At 42.5% G+C, this 13405-nt stretch overlaps 1 protein-coding gene and 2 non-coding genes across 14 annotated transcripts in view; all 3 read left to right on the top strand.

Annotated features, from left to right (window-relative positions):
- CHD8 (chromodomain helicase DNA binding protein 8) overlaps positions 1-13405 on the top strand; it is a 74819-nt gene that overhangs the window by 59222 nt on the left and 2192 nt on the right. For 9 of the 12 annotated variants that reach the window (XM_058666167.1, XM_058666169.1, XM_058666168.1 and 6 more), the window contains 18 exons: positions 437-616; positions 1000-1110; positions 1436-1632; positions 2256-2455; positions 2538-2718; positions 2814-2903; positions 3184-3287; positions 4746-4875; positions 6963-7038; positions 7491-7545; positions 7714-7921; positions 8296-8504; positions 8596-9315; positions 9537-9688; positions 9969-10271; positions 11354-11467; positions 11646-11825; positions 12223-12339. In XM_058666167.1, coding sequence (XP_058522150.1) covers positions 437-616; positions 1000-1110; positions 1436-1632; positions 2256-2455; positions 2538-2718; positions 2814-2903; positions 3184-3287; positions 4746-4875; positions 6963-7038; positions 7491-7545; positions 7714-7921; positions 8296-8504; positions 8596-9315; positions 9537-9688; positions 9969-10271; positions 11354-11467; positions 11646-11825; positions 12223-12339 — 3327 coding nt within the window. The remainder of the gene's footprint in view (positions 1-436; positions 617-999; positions 1111-1435; positions 1633-2255; positions 2456-2537; positions 2719-2813; positions 2904-3183; positions 3288-4745; positions 4876-6962; positions 7039-7490; positions 7546-7713; positions 7922-8295; positions 8505-8595; positions 9316-9536; positions 9689-9968; positions 10272-11353; positions 11468-11645; positions 11826-12222; positions 12340-13405) is intronic. The other 3 variants (XM_004584662.3, XM_058666176.1, XM_058666172.1) reach the window with 2 other exon arrangements.
- Positions 6399-6508, top strand: LOC118759360 (small nucleolar RNA U6-53/MBII-28). The gene has a single exon (XR_004996152.1). It is a non-coding gene; the product is annotated as a small nucleolar RNA U6-53/MBII-28 (small nucleolar RNA).
- LOC118759361 (small nucleolar RNA U6-53/MBII-28) lies at positions 11046-11153 on the top strand. The gene has a single exon (XR_004996153.1). It is a non-coding gene; the product is annotated as a small nucleolar RNA U6-53/MBII-28 (small nucleolar RNA).

Raw genomic sequence — 13405 nt, 5'->3', positions numbered from 1 at the left:
GTTATTCACACATTTCTTTTTTTTTATTATTATTTTTTTATGATGTAATAATTGAACTGCTATGCTATGGGGCTGGCATTGTGTAGCAGATGAAGCCAGGATGCCAGCATCCCACAAGGGGAAAGTCTGTGTCCCAACTGCACCAATTGTAATTTAGCTCCCTGCTAATGGCCTGGGAAAAGCAGCAGCAGATGGCTTGAATGTTTGTCCTTCTGCCACATGTGTAGGAGACCTGGATGCGGCTCCTGGCTCCCAGCTTCCGTCTAGCCGGGCCCCAGCTGTTTTGGCTATCTACAGAGTGAACCAGCAGATGGAACAAATTTCTCTTTATCATTCTCTCTCTTTGTAACTCTCTCAAAATGATATTTTTCTAAAAAAAAAAAAAAAAGATAATGCTGTTCTAGTCGCCTTTTTATCTTTCCGTTGTTTTTTCCAGATCCAACAATTTTCTAAGAAAGAAATTGAAGATCTCTTAAGAAAAGGGGCATACGCAGCCATAATGGAAGAAGATGATGAGGGCTCCAAGTTTTGTGAAGAAGATATTGACCAAATTTTGTTAAGACGAACTACAACCATTACCATTGAATCTGAAGGAAAAGGTTCAACCTTCGCTAAGGTATGCTCTGTTTGTGCAAAAAGGTGGTAATGCAGGGATGGAACCACAAATCTATAGAATTTAAATGTCTTTTTAAAATATAACTCTAGAGGCCAAAATTTTGGTACAGGCATGAAGACACCACTATCCCCCATATCAGCTTGCCTGGTTTGTGTCCCAGCTGCTCTGATTACTGTCTTCCTGCTCATGTGTGTCCTGGGATACAGCAGACTATGGCTTGAGTATTGGTTCCCTGTCACCCAGTAGTCTTCCTGGATTGAGCTAGCTCTTGTAGATATATGGGGAGTGAACCAGTATTTATGCATAGCCTTTCTCTCCCTCTCCCCCTCTCTTTCTGCCTTTCAAATGCACAAAACTTAACTTTCCTTTTTTTTCCTTACTAGGCAAGCTTTGTTGCTTCTGAAAATAGAACAGACATTTCTCTAGATGACCCCAACTTTTGGCAGAAGTGGGCCAAAAAGGCAGACCTAGACATGGATCTGCTGAATAGCAAGGTGAGTTTACTGTTCCTTAAGAGAACAAATACAAATAGTCCCACAACTTTCAGGAGTCTTCATAGTTTTTCTGATTCTTTGTTGCTATCAGTTTATGGTGATATATATGGAGGGACTGTTCTAGAAACACTCTAACCTAAGAGGCCCCAGAAATGTACTTTGATATCTACCAGTTGCAGTTGCTTCCTGAGTACTTGAAGATTATTTTAAATGTCTTTGGGTTTCTACATATGTTATGACCAAGGCTATTTCATAACTTAATTGTCTTTATTTCTCTTCTCTTGAACATATCAAGAAACAACTAATTTTTCTCTCTTCTACATAGAACAACTTAGTGATTGACACACCTAGAGTACGAAAACAGACCCGTCACTTCAGCACACTGAAAGATGATGACCTGGTAGAGTTTTCTGATCTGGAAAGTGAAGACGATGAGCGACCACGCTCCCGAAGACATGACCGTCATCATGCCTATGGGCGCACTGATTGCTTTCGGGTGGAAAAACACCTGCTGGTGTATGGGTAAGACCTTACAATGAGAGGTGCCATTATCTCAATCCTGACTGACCCAGGACTTACCTTTCAAATTGGAAGCCACATCTAAAGGGAGAGGGGAGAACCTGAGAAATTTTTACAGTGGAGGGAGTTGACTCCTGTTATTCTATGACTGCACTTCTCAAGATCTTTTCATCTTTCATTTTGGAAGCTGTAATTCTTTTTTTTTTTTTTTTAAAGATTTATTTATTTTATTACAAAGCCAGATATACAGAGAGGAGGAGAGACAGAGAGGAAGATCTTCCATCCGATGATTCACTCCCCAAGTGAGCCGCAACGGGTCGATGCGCACCGATCTGAAGCCGGGGACCAGGAACCTCTTCCGGGTCTCCCACACGGGTGCAGGGTCCCAATGCATTGGGCCGTCCTCAACTGCTTTTCCCAGGCCACAAGCAGGGAGCTGGATGGGAAGTGGAGCAGCCGGAATTAGAACCGGCATCCATATGGGATCCCGGGGCGTTCAAGGCGAGGACTTTAGCCGCTAGGCCACGCCGCCGGGCCCGGAAGCTGTAATTCTTAGGGGTAATTCTTGTTGAATTAGTGTTCCCAGGAAAAAAAAAAACAATAAGGTTTTGTTTTCTGTTGTTGAGTTGGGGACGGTGGCGAGATATTTTGTCTCATGGACGCTTTAAGCGACGCATGACTGAACGAGATGTGGAGACAATTTGCCGAGCCATCCTTGTCTACTGTCTTCTGCACTACCGTGGAGATGAAAATATCAAAGGCTTCATTTGGGACTTGATTAGCCCTGCTGAGAATGGCAAGACAAAAGAATTGCAGAATCATTCAGGTAATTATCAACTCTTCCCTGCTCATCTCTCTTATCGGTTATTTAGTTCCTGTGCAGTTCCAAGGGTTTTTCTCAATCCAAGTCTTGGACATCTCTCCTTTGCCAGGTCTGTCTATCCCTGTGCCCCGTGGACGCAAAGGAAAAAAAGTAAAATCACAAAGCACATTTGATATCCATAAAGCAGATTGGATACGGAAGTATAACCCTGACACTTTGTTCCAAGATGAAAGTTACAAAAAGCACTTGAAGCATCAGTGTAACAAGTAAGAATAGAATTTAGCAAAGAGATTTTCCAGCTCAAACCTTCTACACTGTTAATGAGCTAGCTCTTGTTCTTTCCTTCCTTGCTTCCTTCCAGGGTACTGTTGCGTGTACGAATGTTGTACTACCTGAGGCAAGAGGTTATTGGAGACCAGGCAGAGAAAGTGTTAGGGGGTGCCATTGCCAGGTATGGTTTCGCTGTAATTTGTACTTTTTGCTCTGTTCTGCCTTACTCCCGGAAAGATTGAGTTGCTTATTTCATTCTCTGTTGTCCTTTGAGATGCCTGTTAATTTAAATCTATAAATCCGGTCTTTAATCCTGTATTTGATACTTGTGGTTAGGAAATAAGGTAGATACATGATCATATTTATTTACTAGATTAAGGGAAATAACTATTAATCTTTCCAAGGATTATCGCTTTAATTTGCAGCATTGCTTTGGTGACTCTGCCCTCTTGTGTCTCTAGTGAGATTGACATATGGTTCCCAGTAGTGGATCAGCTGGAGGTTCCAACAACATGGTGGGACAGTGAAGCTGACAAATCCCTCCTCATTGGAGTCTTTAAACATGGTAGGTGCCTTCTTCTAGCTTAATTTCTTTTTCATTTAAGATTTAAGTTCATGTGTAAAACATTTAGTAAAAAGCTCATGACCAGTAAATGAGTTCTATGATTGATGTGCTATAGGTTTATTTCTAACTAGAAAGCTCTTATGCTTGAGTTCCTAAATATCCAGACCATAGTCACTAGTTGCTATAAATAAATGCTCAAGAATGACCAGGTGGATAGTTAAATCTCAAGGTAGGGAGCCTCCCATCTGTTGCATAATCATGATTAACCTTATGGTAGTTCATTGTATGTGGTGATGTCTAAGTTAAGGTTCCACAAATCAGGGAAGGTAATAAATGCCTACTCATGTACTATCAGGACCACACTTATTTTGTATGACTTTCTGTAGCATGTTGAAAGTGTTCTATTTATGCATGTGTCCCAGTTGTGTAAATGTTCAGCAGTCAGTAGGTATGAGCAGCAGTGTTTCATTTGAAACAAAAATAGGATACAAGAAGCGAATATACTCATGCAGTTTAATCCCATAACAAATCACAGGCACTAAAAGCATTTTGTGCTAATTTACAGCCCACTAAGTTCATGAATTAGAAAGCTTTTCTTTTTTTAAGAATGGTTTTCTGTCAAATAAAACAAAATTAATGGTAGTTGACCTACACATTTGTTGACTTTAATGAGATAAAAACCATGAGTAGTTGTCTTAGATTTACTTACAAGACACAGGTATTACAAAAGAATTCACTTATCCTGGAGTGTGTTCATCAAATATTCAGAGTCACTATGTAGAAAAGTAAGTTTGTTATTCTTCAGTTGAGAACGTATGACTTCTCCTTAAATTATTTGGCTTTCTTTCTCCTTCTGTGTAGCAAGAATTATGATAGAAAGATTACCAGTTAAATGGTTCTGTAAATCTGTCACCCTAATATAGAAATTCTTTGACTAAATTTCTTTAGGAGAGTTTCCTTCTTCCGTTTAATTCTTCAATTATCCACAATAGATGGGGCTGGGCCCAGGCCCAATCAAACCCAGGACCCTGGAATTCAATTCAGGTCTTCCACATGGGTGGCAGAGACCCAGGTAGTTGAGCCATCACTTGCTGCCTCTCAGGGTTACTCATTAACAAGAAGCTGAAATTGAAAGCACAGCTGAGACTTGTGCAATGCACTCTGACATGGAACTGGAGTATTCCAAGGAACTTCTTAACCAGTGTGCCAAATGTTTGCTCCTCTTTGATTAAATTCCTATTTGCAATCCCTGGTTTAAATGTGTTCATGATTCTAAAAATTGTTATAAAATGTGAAGTATAGTAATATAATAAAACATCTATGTCCATTAACATTTTAACTGTATTATGGATCATAAGCCAAGTAACGCACATTCTAATTATTCCATAGCTTCCATATAAACATACAGGCAAAAATGAATCTCTGATTTCCTTCAACTTCTGGCTCTTTTTCTTATAGGCTATGAGAAATACAATACTATGAGGGCAGACCCAGCCTTATGCTTTCTAGAAAAGGCTGGCCGGCCAGATGATAAAGCAATTGCAGCAGAACATCGAGTGTTGGATAATTTTTCTGACATAGTAGAAGGGTAAGCATTGGATTTGGTTGTCTGAAAGCTGTGAGTTTAGCCTATAAAGGTTTGTCCTGTGAGACAACATAGCTCCCCTGACCTGGATTCTTGTTTTTTTTTTTTTTTTTTTTTTTTTTAAAGATTTATTTATTTTATTACAAAGTCAGATATACAGAGAGGAGGAGAGACAGAGAGGAAGATCTTCCATCCGATGATTCACTCCCCAAGTGAGCTGCAACGGGCCGGTAAGCGCCGATCCGATGCCGGGAACCAGGAACCTCTTCCGGGTCTCCCACGCAGGTGCAGGGTCCCAAAGCTTTGGGCTGTCCTCAACTGCTTTTCCCAGGCCACAAGCAGGGAGCTGGATGGGAAGTGGAGCAGCCAGGATTCGAACCGGCACCCATATGGGATCCCGGGGCGTTCAAGGCGAGGACTTTAGCCGCTAGGCCACGCCGCCGGGCCCTGTTTGTTTTTATTTTAAGATTTATTATTATTTTTTTAAGATTTATTTTATTTTTATTGGAAAGTCAGATATACAGAGAGGAGGAGAGACAGAGAGGAAGATCTTCCATCCGATGATTCACTCCCCAAGTGAGCCGCAACGGGCCGGTAAGCGCCGATCCGATGCCGGGAACCAGGAACCTCTTCCGGGTCTCCCACGCAGGTGCAGGGTCCCAAAGCTTTGGGCTGTCCTCAACTGCTTTTCCCAGGCCACAAGCAGGGAGCTGGATGGGAAGTGGAGCAGCCAGGATTCGAACCGGCACCCATATGGGATCCCGGGGCGTTCAAGGCGAGGACTTTAGCCGCTAGGCCACGCCGCCGGGCCCTGTTTGTTTTTATTTTAAGATTTATTATTATTTTTTTAAGATTTATTTTATTTTTATTGGAAAGTAAGATATACAGAGAGGAGGAGAGACAGAGAAAGATCCTCTGTCCGATGATTCACTCCCCAAGTGACCGCAACAGCCGGAGCTGAGCCAACCTGAAGCCAGGAGCCCAAAACCTCTTCCGGGTCTCCCACACTGGTGCAGGTTCCCAAGGCTTTGGGCCATCCTCAACTGAAGTTCGCAGGCCACAAGTAAGAAGCTAGATGGGAAGCAGGGCCGCTGGAACATGAATTGGTGCCCATATTGGATCCCAGCACATGTTAGTTGAGGACTTTAGCTGCTAGGCTACTGTGCCAGGCCCCTGACCCGGATTCTTAATGGTGGTTATATTCAATGAATGATAAATCCTTATGAAGATTTGAACTGTCAGTTAGGACTTGTTAATGGACATAAAGCACGGGATGTCCTGAGAAGCAACCACGGGGGAAAATCAGTGTAACACCCAAGTGACTCATTGATTCATTGTTGTTCTGATTGTCTTTATCATACTTTTCTGCATAGCCATAACTGAGAAAATAGGTGATGGTTGTCTTGAAATACAGCAATCAGCTCAATATATGTTGCCTATATATTATAATACAAGGCAATTTCAGCCCTGATTTCATCTTCCAGTGCTACCTAATGTGTAAGGTATTTATTCAGCCTTGATACATGCCCCAGTGATGAGTTGCCATGCTAATACTGAGCCACCAGGTAGGGCAGTGTTGCCCTGGCTTGGGTGCCAGTGAGTTAAACAAAACTTCTCACATGAAAACCTGAGGGGCATGTGAAATGGTTGGCCTACTTGGTAAATACCTTCATATTCATAAACAATTTAGGTTTTATTTTTTTTTAATTGATCACAATTTCAGTTTGCTTAGCATAGGATCCTCAAAGTTGGATTATTTATGCACTGGAAATTATAGATTATGTCACCTAGCTGCATAATGGATCATGGTAGAACGAACAAAAAGCATGGGCCATTCAAATGACATAATAAAGAGTAAAAATTTTAAAAGTGGCAACGGATGGATTAAACAACTAAAAAGGCTTTAAAAGGTCGCATTCTTATCGAAGTGTTGGATTTCAAATACAGGCAATTGTGTCACTTTGTTGGTTTATTGTAATTTCTTGTGTTGTTAGATGCTGTACGTAACTGGCCAGGTCTTCATCCTATGTCCCTCTTAGTGATAGAAGACATATTTTTTAATATTTGCTTATGCCTCTGAATAATTTTAGGGTTGACTTTGATAAGGATTGTGAGGATCCTGAATATAAACCCCTCCAGGGTCCACCGAAGGATCAAGATGATGAGGTAAGGGATTCTCATTTGTGCTTAGCTTTTCTCCATTACTGAATAGTTAAGATTTTCCCATGCTTTGAATATTGAGGTATATTAGAATATGAAATGGAAAAGAAAAACTGATGATATCAAATGTTTATGGAGAAGATCATATGGCCGCTTGGGGGAGATCAGGGATGGCTTTATGGTTGAGGAGGGACCCATGCTTGATATCGAAGGCTGTTGTTTGACTGAATTCCTGAGTCCTATTATTTTTGATCCATTAATAAGAACTACCTGTCTGGTTCTACTTGCTTATTCCTTTAGCTGGTCATTTCCAAATTTTTGTGAGGATTCATTTTGTTAGACGCGTTTATTGATCCTTGGTGCCATAGAAGGACACATACAAGCAAGTGATTTCAGAGTGCCAACTTTCTCCCCTTTTACTCCCCCCTCCATCCTCTGGGGTGGATCTCCTTCTCTAGGGTGATCCCTTGATGATGATGGATGAGGAGATCTCAGTGATTGATGGAGATGAAGGTAAACTTCTAGGTCAATTAGTACAATTTTGTGTGGGGTGGTGGGATTGGGAACTTATTGACTGAATTCTCTCTTATCCTGGGATTCTTGAAAAGCTTTGCCTTAGGGTGGGTTGAAATATCAGCTTAGTATCTACACTTCTTGTTCATTCCACTTTGTTTCTCACAGCCCAGGTGACCCAACAGCCAGGCCATCTATTCTGGCCTCCAGGCTCTGCCCTCACTGCTAGGCTCAGGCGCCTGGTAACAGCCTACCAGCGCAGCTACAAGAGAGAGCAGATGAAGATAGAGGCTGCCGAACGTGGGGATCGGCGACGGCGGCGTTGTGAAGCAGCCTTCAAGCTTAAAGAAATAGCACGGCGTGAGAAGCAGCAACGGTAAAACATATCTAGGCATGTGGGCTGTGGTATATGTCTTCTAAGCAGGCTCTATACTAAGAACCATCTTAGGAAGGGTACATTTGGATTAACCTTCAGAGGGGTTTTCTTTTCTGTCTGGAACTGCTATACCTGTGGGACTGTGTAGACAGTTTCGTTATTTCTATGCCTCATACCCACACCCACACCTTTTTAGCTTGATAATTCTTAGATGCTATATAAGACCTCTGAATGGTCCTTTTGGACTTTCTCTCGTTTTTCCATTCCTCTGTTGTAATATTTGTGCTTTCTGGCGCTCTAAAGCCACACTAAGAAGTGACCAGTTTTCCTGTGCTCTCCTGGTCACTGTTTCCATACCCCTCTTCCCTTTGTAGATGGACAAGGCGTGAACAAACTGATTTCTATCGAGTAGTATCTACCTTTGGTGTGGAATATGACCCTGACACCATGCAGTTCCATTGGGATCGCTTCCGCACTTTTGCCCGACTAGACAAAAAAACAGATGAAAGCCTTACCAAGTACTTCCATGGCTTTGTGGCCATGTGTCGTCAAGTGTGCCGCCTGCCCCCAGCAGCTGGAGATGGTAAGCTGGGTTGGAGAGTTAGGGTGAGCTGAGATGGGTGGTGACAGAACCGCTCTTGGTACATTTTGATTTCCATCCTTTTCTCTTGCAGAACCCCCTGACCCTAATCTGTTCATTGAGCCCATCACTGAGGAGAGGGCCTCACGGACTCTTTACCGTATTGAGTTGCTTCGACGCTTAAGGGAACAAGTTTTATGTCACCCTCTTTTGGAAGATCGGCTGGCATTGTGTCAGCCTCCAGGTCCTGAATTGCCCAAATGGTGGGAGCCTGTTCGGCATGATGGGGAGCTACTACGAGGAGCAGCCCGCCATGGGGTGAGCCAAACAGACTGCAACATCATGCAGGACCCAGACTTCTCTTTTCTTGCTGCCCGAATGAATTACATGCAGAACCATCAGGCAGGAGCACCAGCTCCATCCCTGTCACGCTGCTCTACTCCACTGCTCCACCAGCAGTATACCTCGCGCACTGCCTCACCATTGTCCCTGCGCCCAGATGCTCCTGTTGAAAAGTCACCAGAGGAGACAGCTGCCCAGGTCCCCAGTCTGGAGAGTCTGACTTTAAAGCTAGAGCATGAGGTGGTGGCCAGGAGCCAACCAACCCCACAAGACTATGAAGTGCGTGTAGCCCCCTCTGATACCACCCCTCTGGTTCCCCGAAGTATTCCACCAGTCAAACTGGAAGATGAGGATGATTCAGACTCTGAGCTGGACTTGAGCAAGCTGTCACCATCATCCTCTTCTTCCTCATCCTCATCCAGCTCCAGCTCCAGCACTGATGAGAGTGAGGACGAGAAGGAAGAAAAGCTAAGTGAGTGAAAGTTACTGGCTATTGTCCCTCTTTCCTGTTCTCCCCTCTGCTCTTTCCCTTTTTTTTACTAAAGGCAACCTCTTGAGAGATTTGGATTTTGATTTGGTTACATGTCAAAAGAAATCTGTTCTTCTTTGGGCCTTTGTTCAAAGCCCATGTAATACCACTCCCATATAACATTACTCTCCTATCTTTGCTCATACACTCCATGTGACCTCTAGCTGCTGACCATTCCCGCTCAAAGCTCTATGATGAAGAGAGTCTCCTGTCCCTTACTATGTCCCAAGATGGATTCCCAAATGAAGATGGAGAACAAATGACCCCTGAGCTTTTGCTGCTGCAGGAAAGACAAAGAGCTTCTGAGTGGCCCAAGGTAATAACAGCCTCAAAGCTGAACATGCAGTGTGCAGAAACAAAGTGAAACGTTACATCCAGGGAATAAGCAACAGAAGGTTTTGGTTTATTTTTACGTTCAGTGCAGAACTTTGCATTCAGTTGGCTTGCTTAGGCTTTTGATGGTATTACTTCTCTCCTTTCTGTCTTGTGATTTTACCCATCCTGGTGATGACTTCAGTGTTGTGTTTCACAGAATCAAATAGCCAAATACTCAAGACTTTGATTTAAATGGTATTTCTTTCTTTTTCACCACTCAGGATCGTGTCCTGATAAACCGTATTGACCTCGTCTGCCAGGCCGTACTCTCAGGGAAGTGGCCTTCGAGCCGCAGGAACCAGGAAGCAATAGCAGGAGGCATGTTGGGGCCAGGCAACCACTTATTAGATAGTCCCTCATTGACCCCTGGAGAATACGGTGATTCTCCAGTGCCCACACCCCGAAGTAGCAGTGCAGCCTCCATGGCAGAGGAGGACACGTCCGCCGTCACCACAGCAGCAGCCCAGTTCACCAAGCTCCGCCGAGGCATGGATGAGAAGGAGTTTACTGTTCAGATCAAAGATGTAAGCTCACCATTTAGACACTGCAAAGTGGGAAAAGGGGCCACTGTTCTTGCTAATGAGTTTCACTAAAGAGAACATACTTGGTTAGCTAACTTTAGAAATGAGAGGAGAAAAGTAATTAGAGCTCACAAAGATCTATTAGGGAAGACTCTGAAGTAAGGGAAGGGGATCTCCTGAGGACGGGAGGAAAAGGAACCATGGTTCTGCTGGAAACTTAATTTACACAACTTTTTTGTTGGCTTATTTCTCTATCTGCGCCTGAAAGGCAAAGTGAGAAAGAGGAGGAAAAAAGGATATATCTTCTATTCATTCACTCCCCAGAGACCTCAGCAGCCAAGTCTGGGTCAGGCAATAATGAGGTGCCCAGAACTCCACCCTGATCTGCCATGTGGCTGGCAGGGGCACAAGTGCCTGGGAGCATCATCCGCTGCTTTCCCAGAGGTATTGACAGGCAGCTGGATTGGACGTAGAACAGACAGGGCTCAAACTTGCACTCTGATCCAGGAATCCAGCATTGTAAACAATGCCAGGCCTGTTTTTGAAATTTAGGTCAGATTATGGGAAAGCTGGCAAAGTGACACTTGAAGTAATGAAGCTTATTAAAATTTAAAAGGATTCCTTAATTGTGAAATTAGTATTGGGTTTTTAAAGTATTCTGTAGATGGAAATTTTTATTTCCTGATCCCCTTCCCTACCAATCCTTATTAGCTGATCAGTAAGTAATGGATAAGTAAAGTTGCTTAATTATTATGTGGCAAGCATAGCAAGGTGTTGCCCCTGTGATGAGTTGCCATGCTAATACCGAGGCACCAGGACAGGAGTTTTACCCTGCCTGGGTGCTACTGAAGTAAACTGTACTTCTCGTTAGTCTGCCTGAGGGGCAATAGCTTCCAGAAATGAGATCTTTGTAAGAAAGAAGTACATAAGATGTTATTTTTTTTTTCAGCTTTAATCAGATTGTTCTGCTTTCTCACCCTCACTGAGCCAGAGAATGACCATTAGTCCAAATCCCCTAAAGCGTAAATCTTTGCTTTTAAAAGCTTATGCCATATGATGTCTTGGGTGGGTGGGTTGTTTCCTAGGAGGAAGGATTAAAATTAACATTCCAGAAGCACAAGTTGATGGCTAATGGAGTCATCGGAGATGGACATCCGCTGTTTCACAAGAAGAAGGGGAATAGAAAGAAGCTAATGGAAGTAAGTGATGAAGAAGCATGATGACTAGATATGCTCTTAACCATTCCCAGTAATTGCTGAAGGCAGTTGGGATTGAGGGACTGGAGGGTATTATCGCTTGACTACCATTGGCTCTGTTCCCCTTCCTTCCCCTGCCCTAAAGAGTATGTGCTCATGGGGGTGGATTCTGGGTTTGCAGCTGGAGGTGGAATGCATGGAAGAGCCTAATCACCTTGATGTGGACCTGGAGACCCGGATCCCTGTCATCAATAAGGTGGATGGTACTTTGCTGGTGGGTGAGGATGCCCCTCGCCGGGCTGAACTGGAGATGTGGTTACAGGGTCATCCAGAGTTTGCTGTTGATCCCCGATTTCTAGCGGTGAGTGGCAGTTCCATCCAGCAAGACTTACAGTAATTCCCTTGGTATTTAAGCTGTGTGAGAGGGAAAGCATGCCATTTTATATCTTTGTTTTTACATCTGCAAGATAAGGGAAATAATACCTGGTCTTCCTGCCTTGTAGACTAATTATGAAGATTAAAATGAAAGAATGTCAAAGCACTAAGTGCTAAGCAGATACTTACTATAAAACTAATATGTGAATTGCCTAATTTTTTTAAAGAGATTTTTTTTAATGGCAGTTTTCTACTAGGACCAAACCTTTACCTGTGATAACCATTTGTTTGTTAAATAAGATACTAATAATTCATTTCTAGAATTTATTTACTTCAGAGAATATTTCTATTCCTCTAGGATAACCCATAGTTTTCTATTCCAGTACATGGAGGATCGCAGAAAACAGAAATGGCAGAGATGTAAAAAAAATAATAAGGCTGACTTGAACTGTTTGGGAATGGAACCAGTCCAGACAGCTAACTCTAGGAATGGCAAAAAGGTGAGATGGGCATTACCACTCTGTCCCACAGTGGCTGTGGCATTATAAAGCTTTCAACCATTATGTTATAAAGCAACCATGAAATTGTACATTATACACACACACACACACACACACACATAAAGTGACATTAAATTATAAAGCGACTAATTCTGAGAAAAATTCTCTTAAATTCAGTAAGGAAAACAGTGTATTTACTGTCATTCTTGCAATCTAGTGGTGTCTTTATCTCTCAATAAGCATAAAATTCTAAAAATAAGTTTTAGCACTTCAAGCATAAAATAAGAATTAGCTGCTTTTATAGCAACTAAGGGATTTGGGGCAAATCCTTTAACTTGTTAAATTTTCACATCTTGAAAAGTGAGGATTTTAGGGCAGGTAATCTCTTAAAAGTTTTATAATCCTTTATGAGGAGCCTTCAGAAAATTGGTGGAAAAATGAATTGAAAGATATCACGGGGGCCAGTGCAACAGTTCAACTGGCTAATCCTCAGCCTACAAACACCAGCATCCCATATGGGTACCAATTCCTATCCAACTCCCTGCTTGTGGCCTGGGAAAGCAGACAAGATTGGCCCAAAGCCTTGGGACCCTGCATTCATGTGGGAGACCCAGAAGAGGCTTCTGGCTGCTGGCTTCATGTAGTTAGTTCTGACCACTGCAGCCATTTAGGGAGAAAAGATAACACTAATTTGCCATGAACTGTTTGAGGTTTCCTTAATATATTTCAGAAATAATGTAGAGGTTCTCCTGAGGGAAACATGGGGTTTCCCAACACTCAAAGAGTTTTGCTCATTGGTTCATTCAAAATTCCCAAGTTTCCTTATGCTTTTATCATGGTTATAGACCACTTTGTATAATTGGTAATTTTTTTCTTTCTACCGAAATTTAACAGAAAGCATTCCTTCAACTATAATGGTATTTTCAGTGCAATCCAAGTATTTTAAAAACATAGATCACCCCTTGGCTTGCTAGCAGCTGTTTAAAATGGTCATATGCCTTTGTGTACTTGCTTTAATCATTGTGTATTTGATTTTTTTATGTATCACATTGTAGATCTTTTAATA

Source organism: Ochotona princeps, chromosome 6 (genome assembly GCF_030435755.1).
Source record: "Ochotona princeps isolate mOchPri1 chromosome 6, mOchPri1.hap1, whole genome shotgun sequence".
Taxonomy (NCBI): domain Eukaryota; kingdom Metazoa; phylum Chordata; class Mammalia; order Lagomorpha; family Ochotonidae; genus Ochotona; species Ochotona princeps.
Note: the sequence above shows the minus strand (reverse complement) of the source record. Positions and strands in the feature narration are given on the sequence as shown.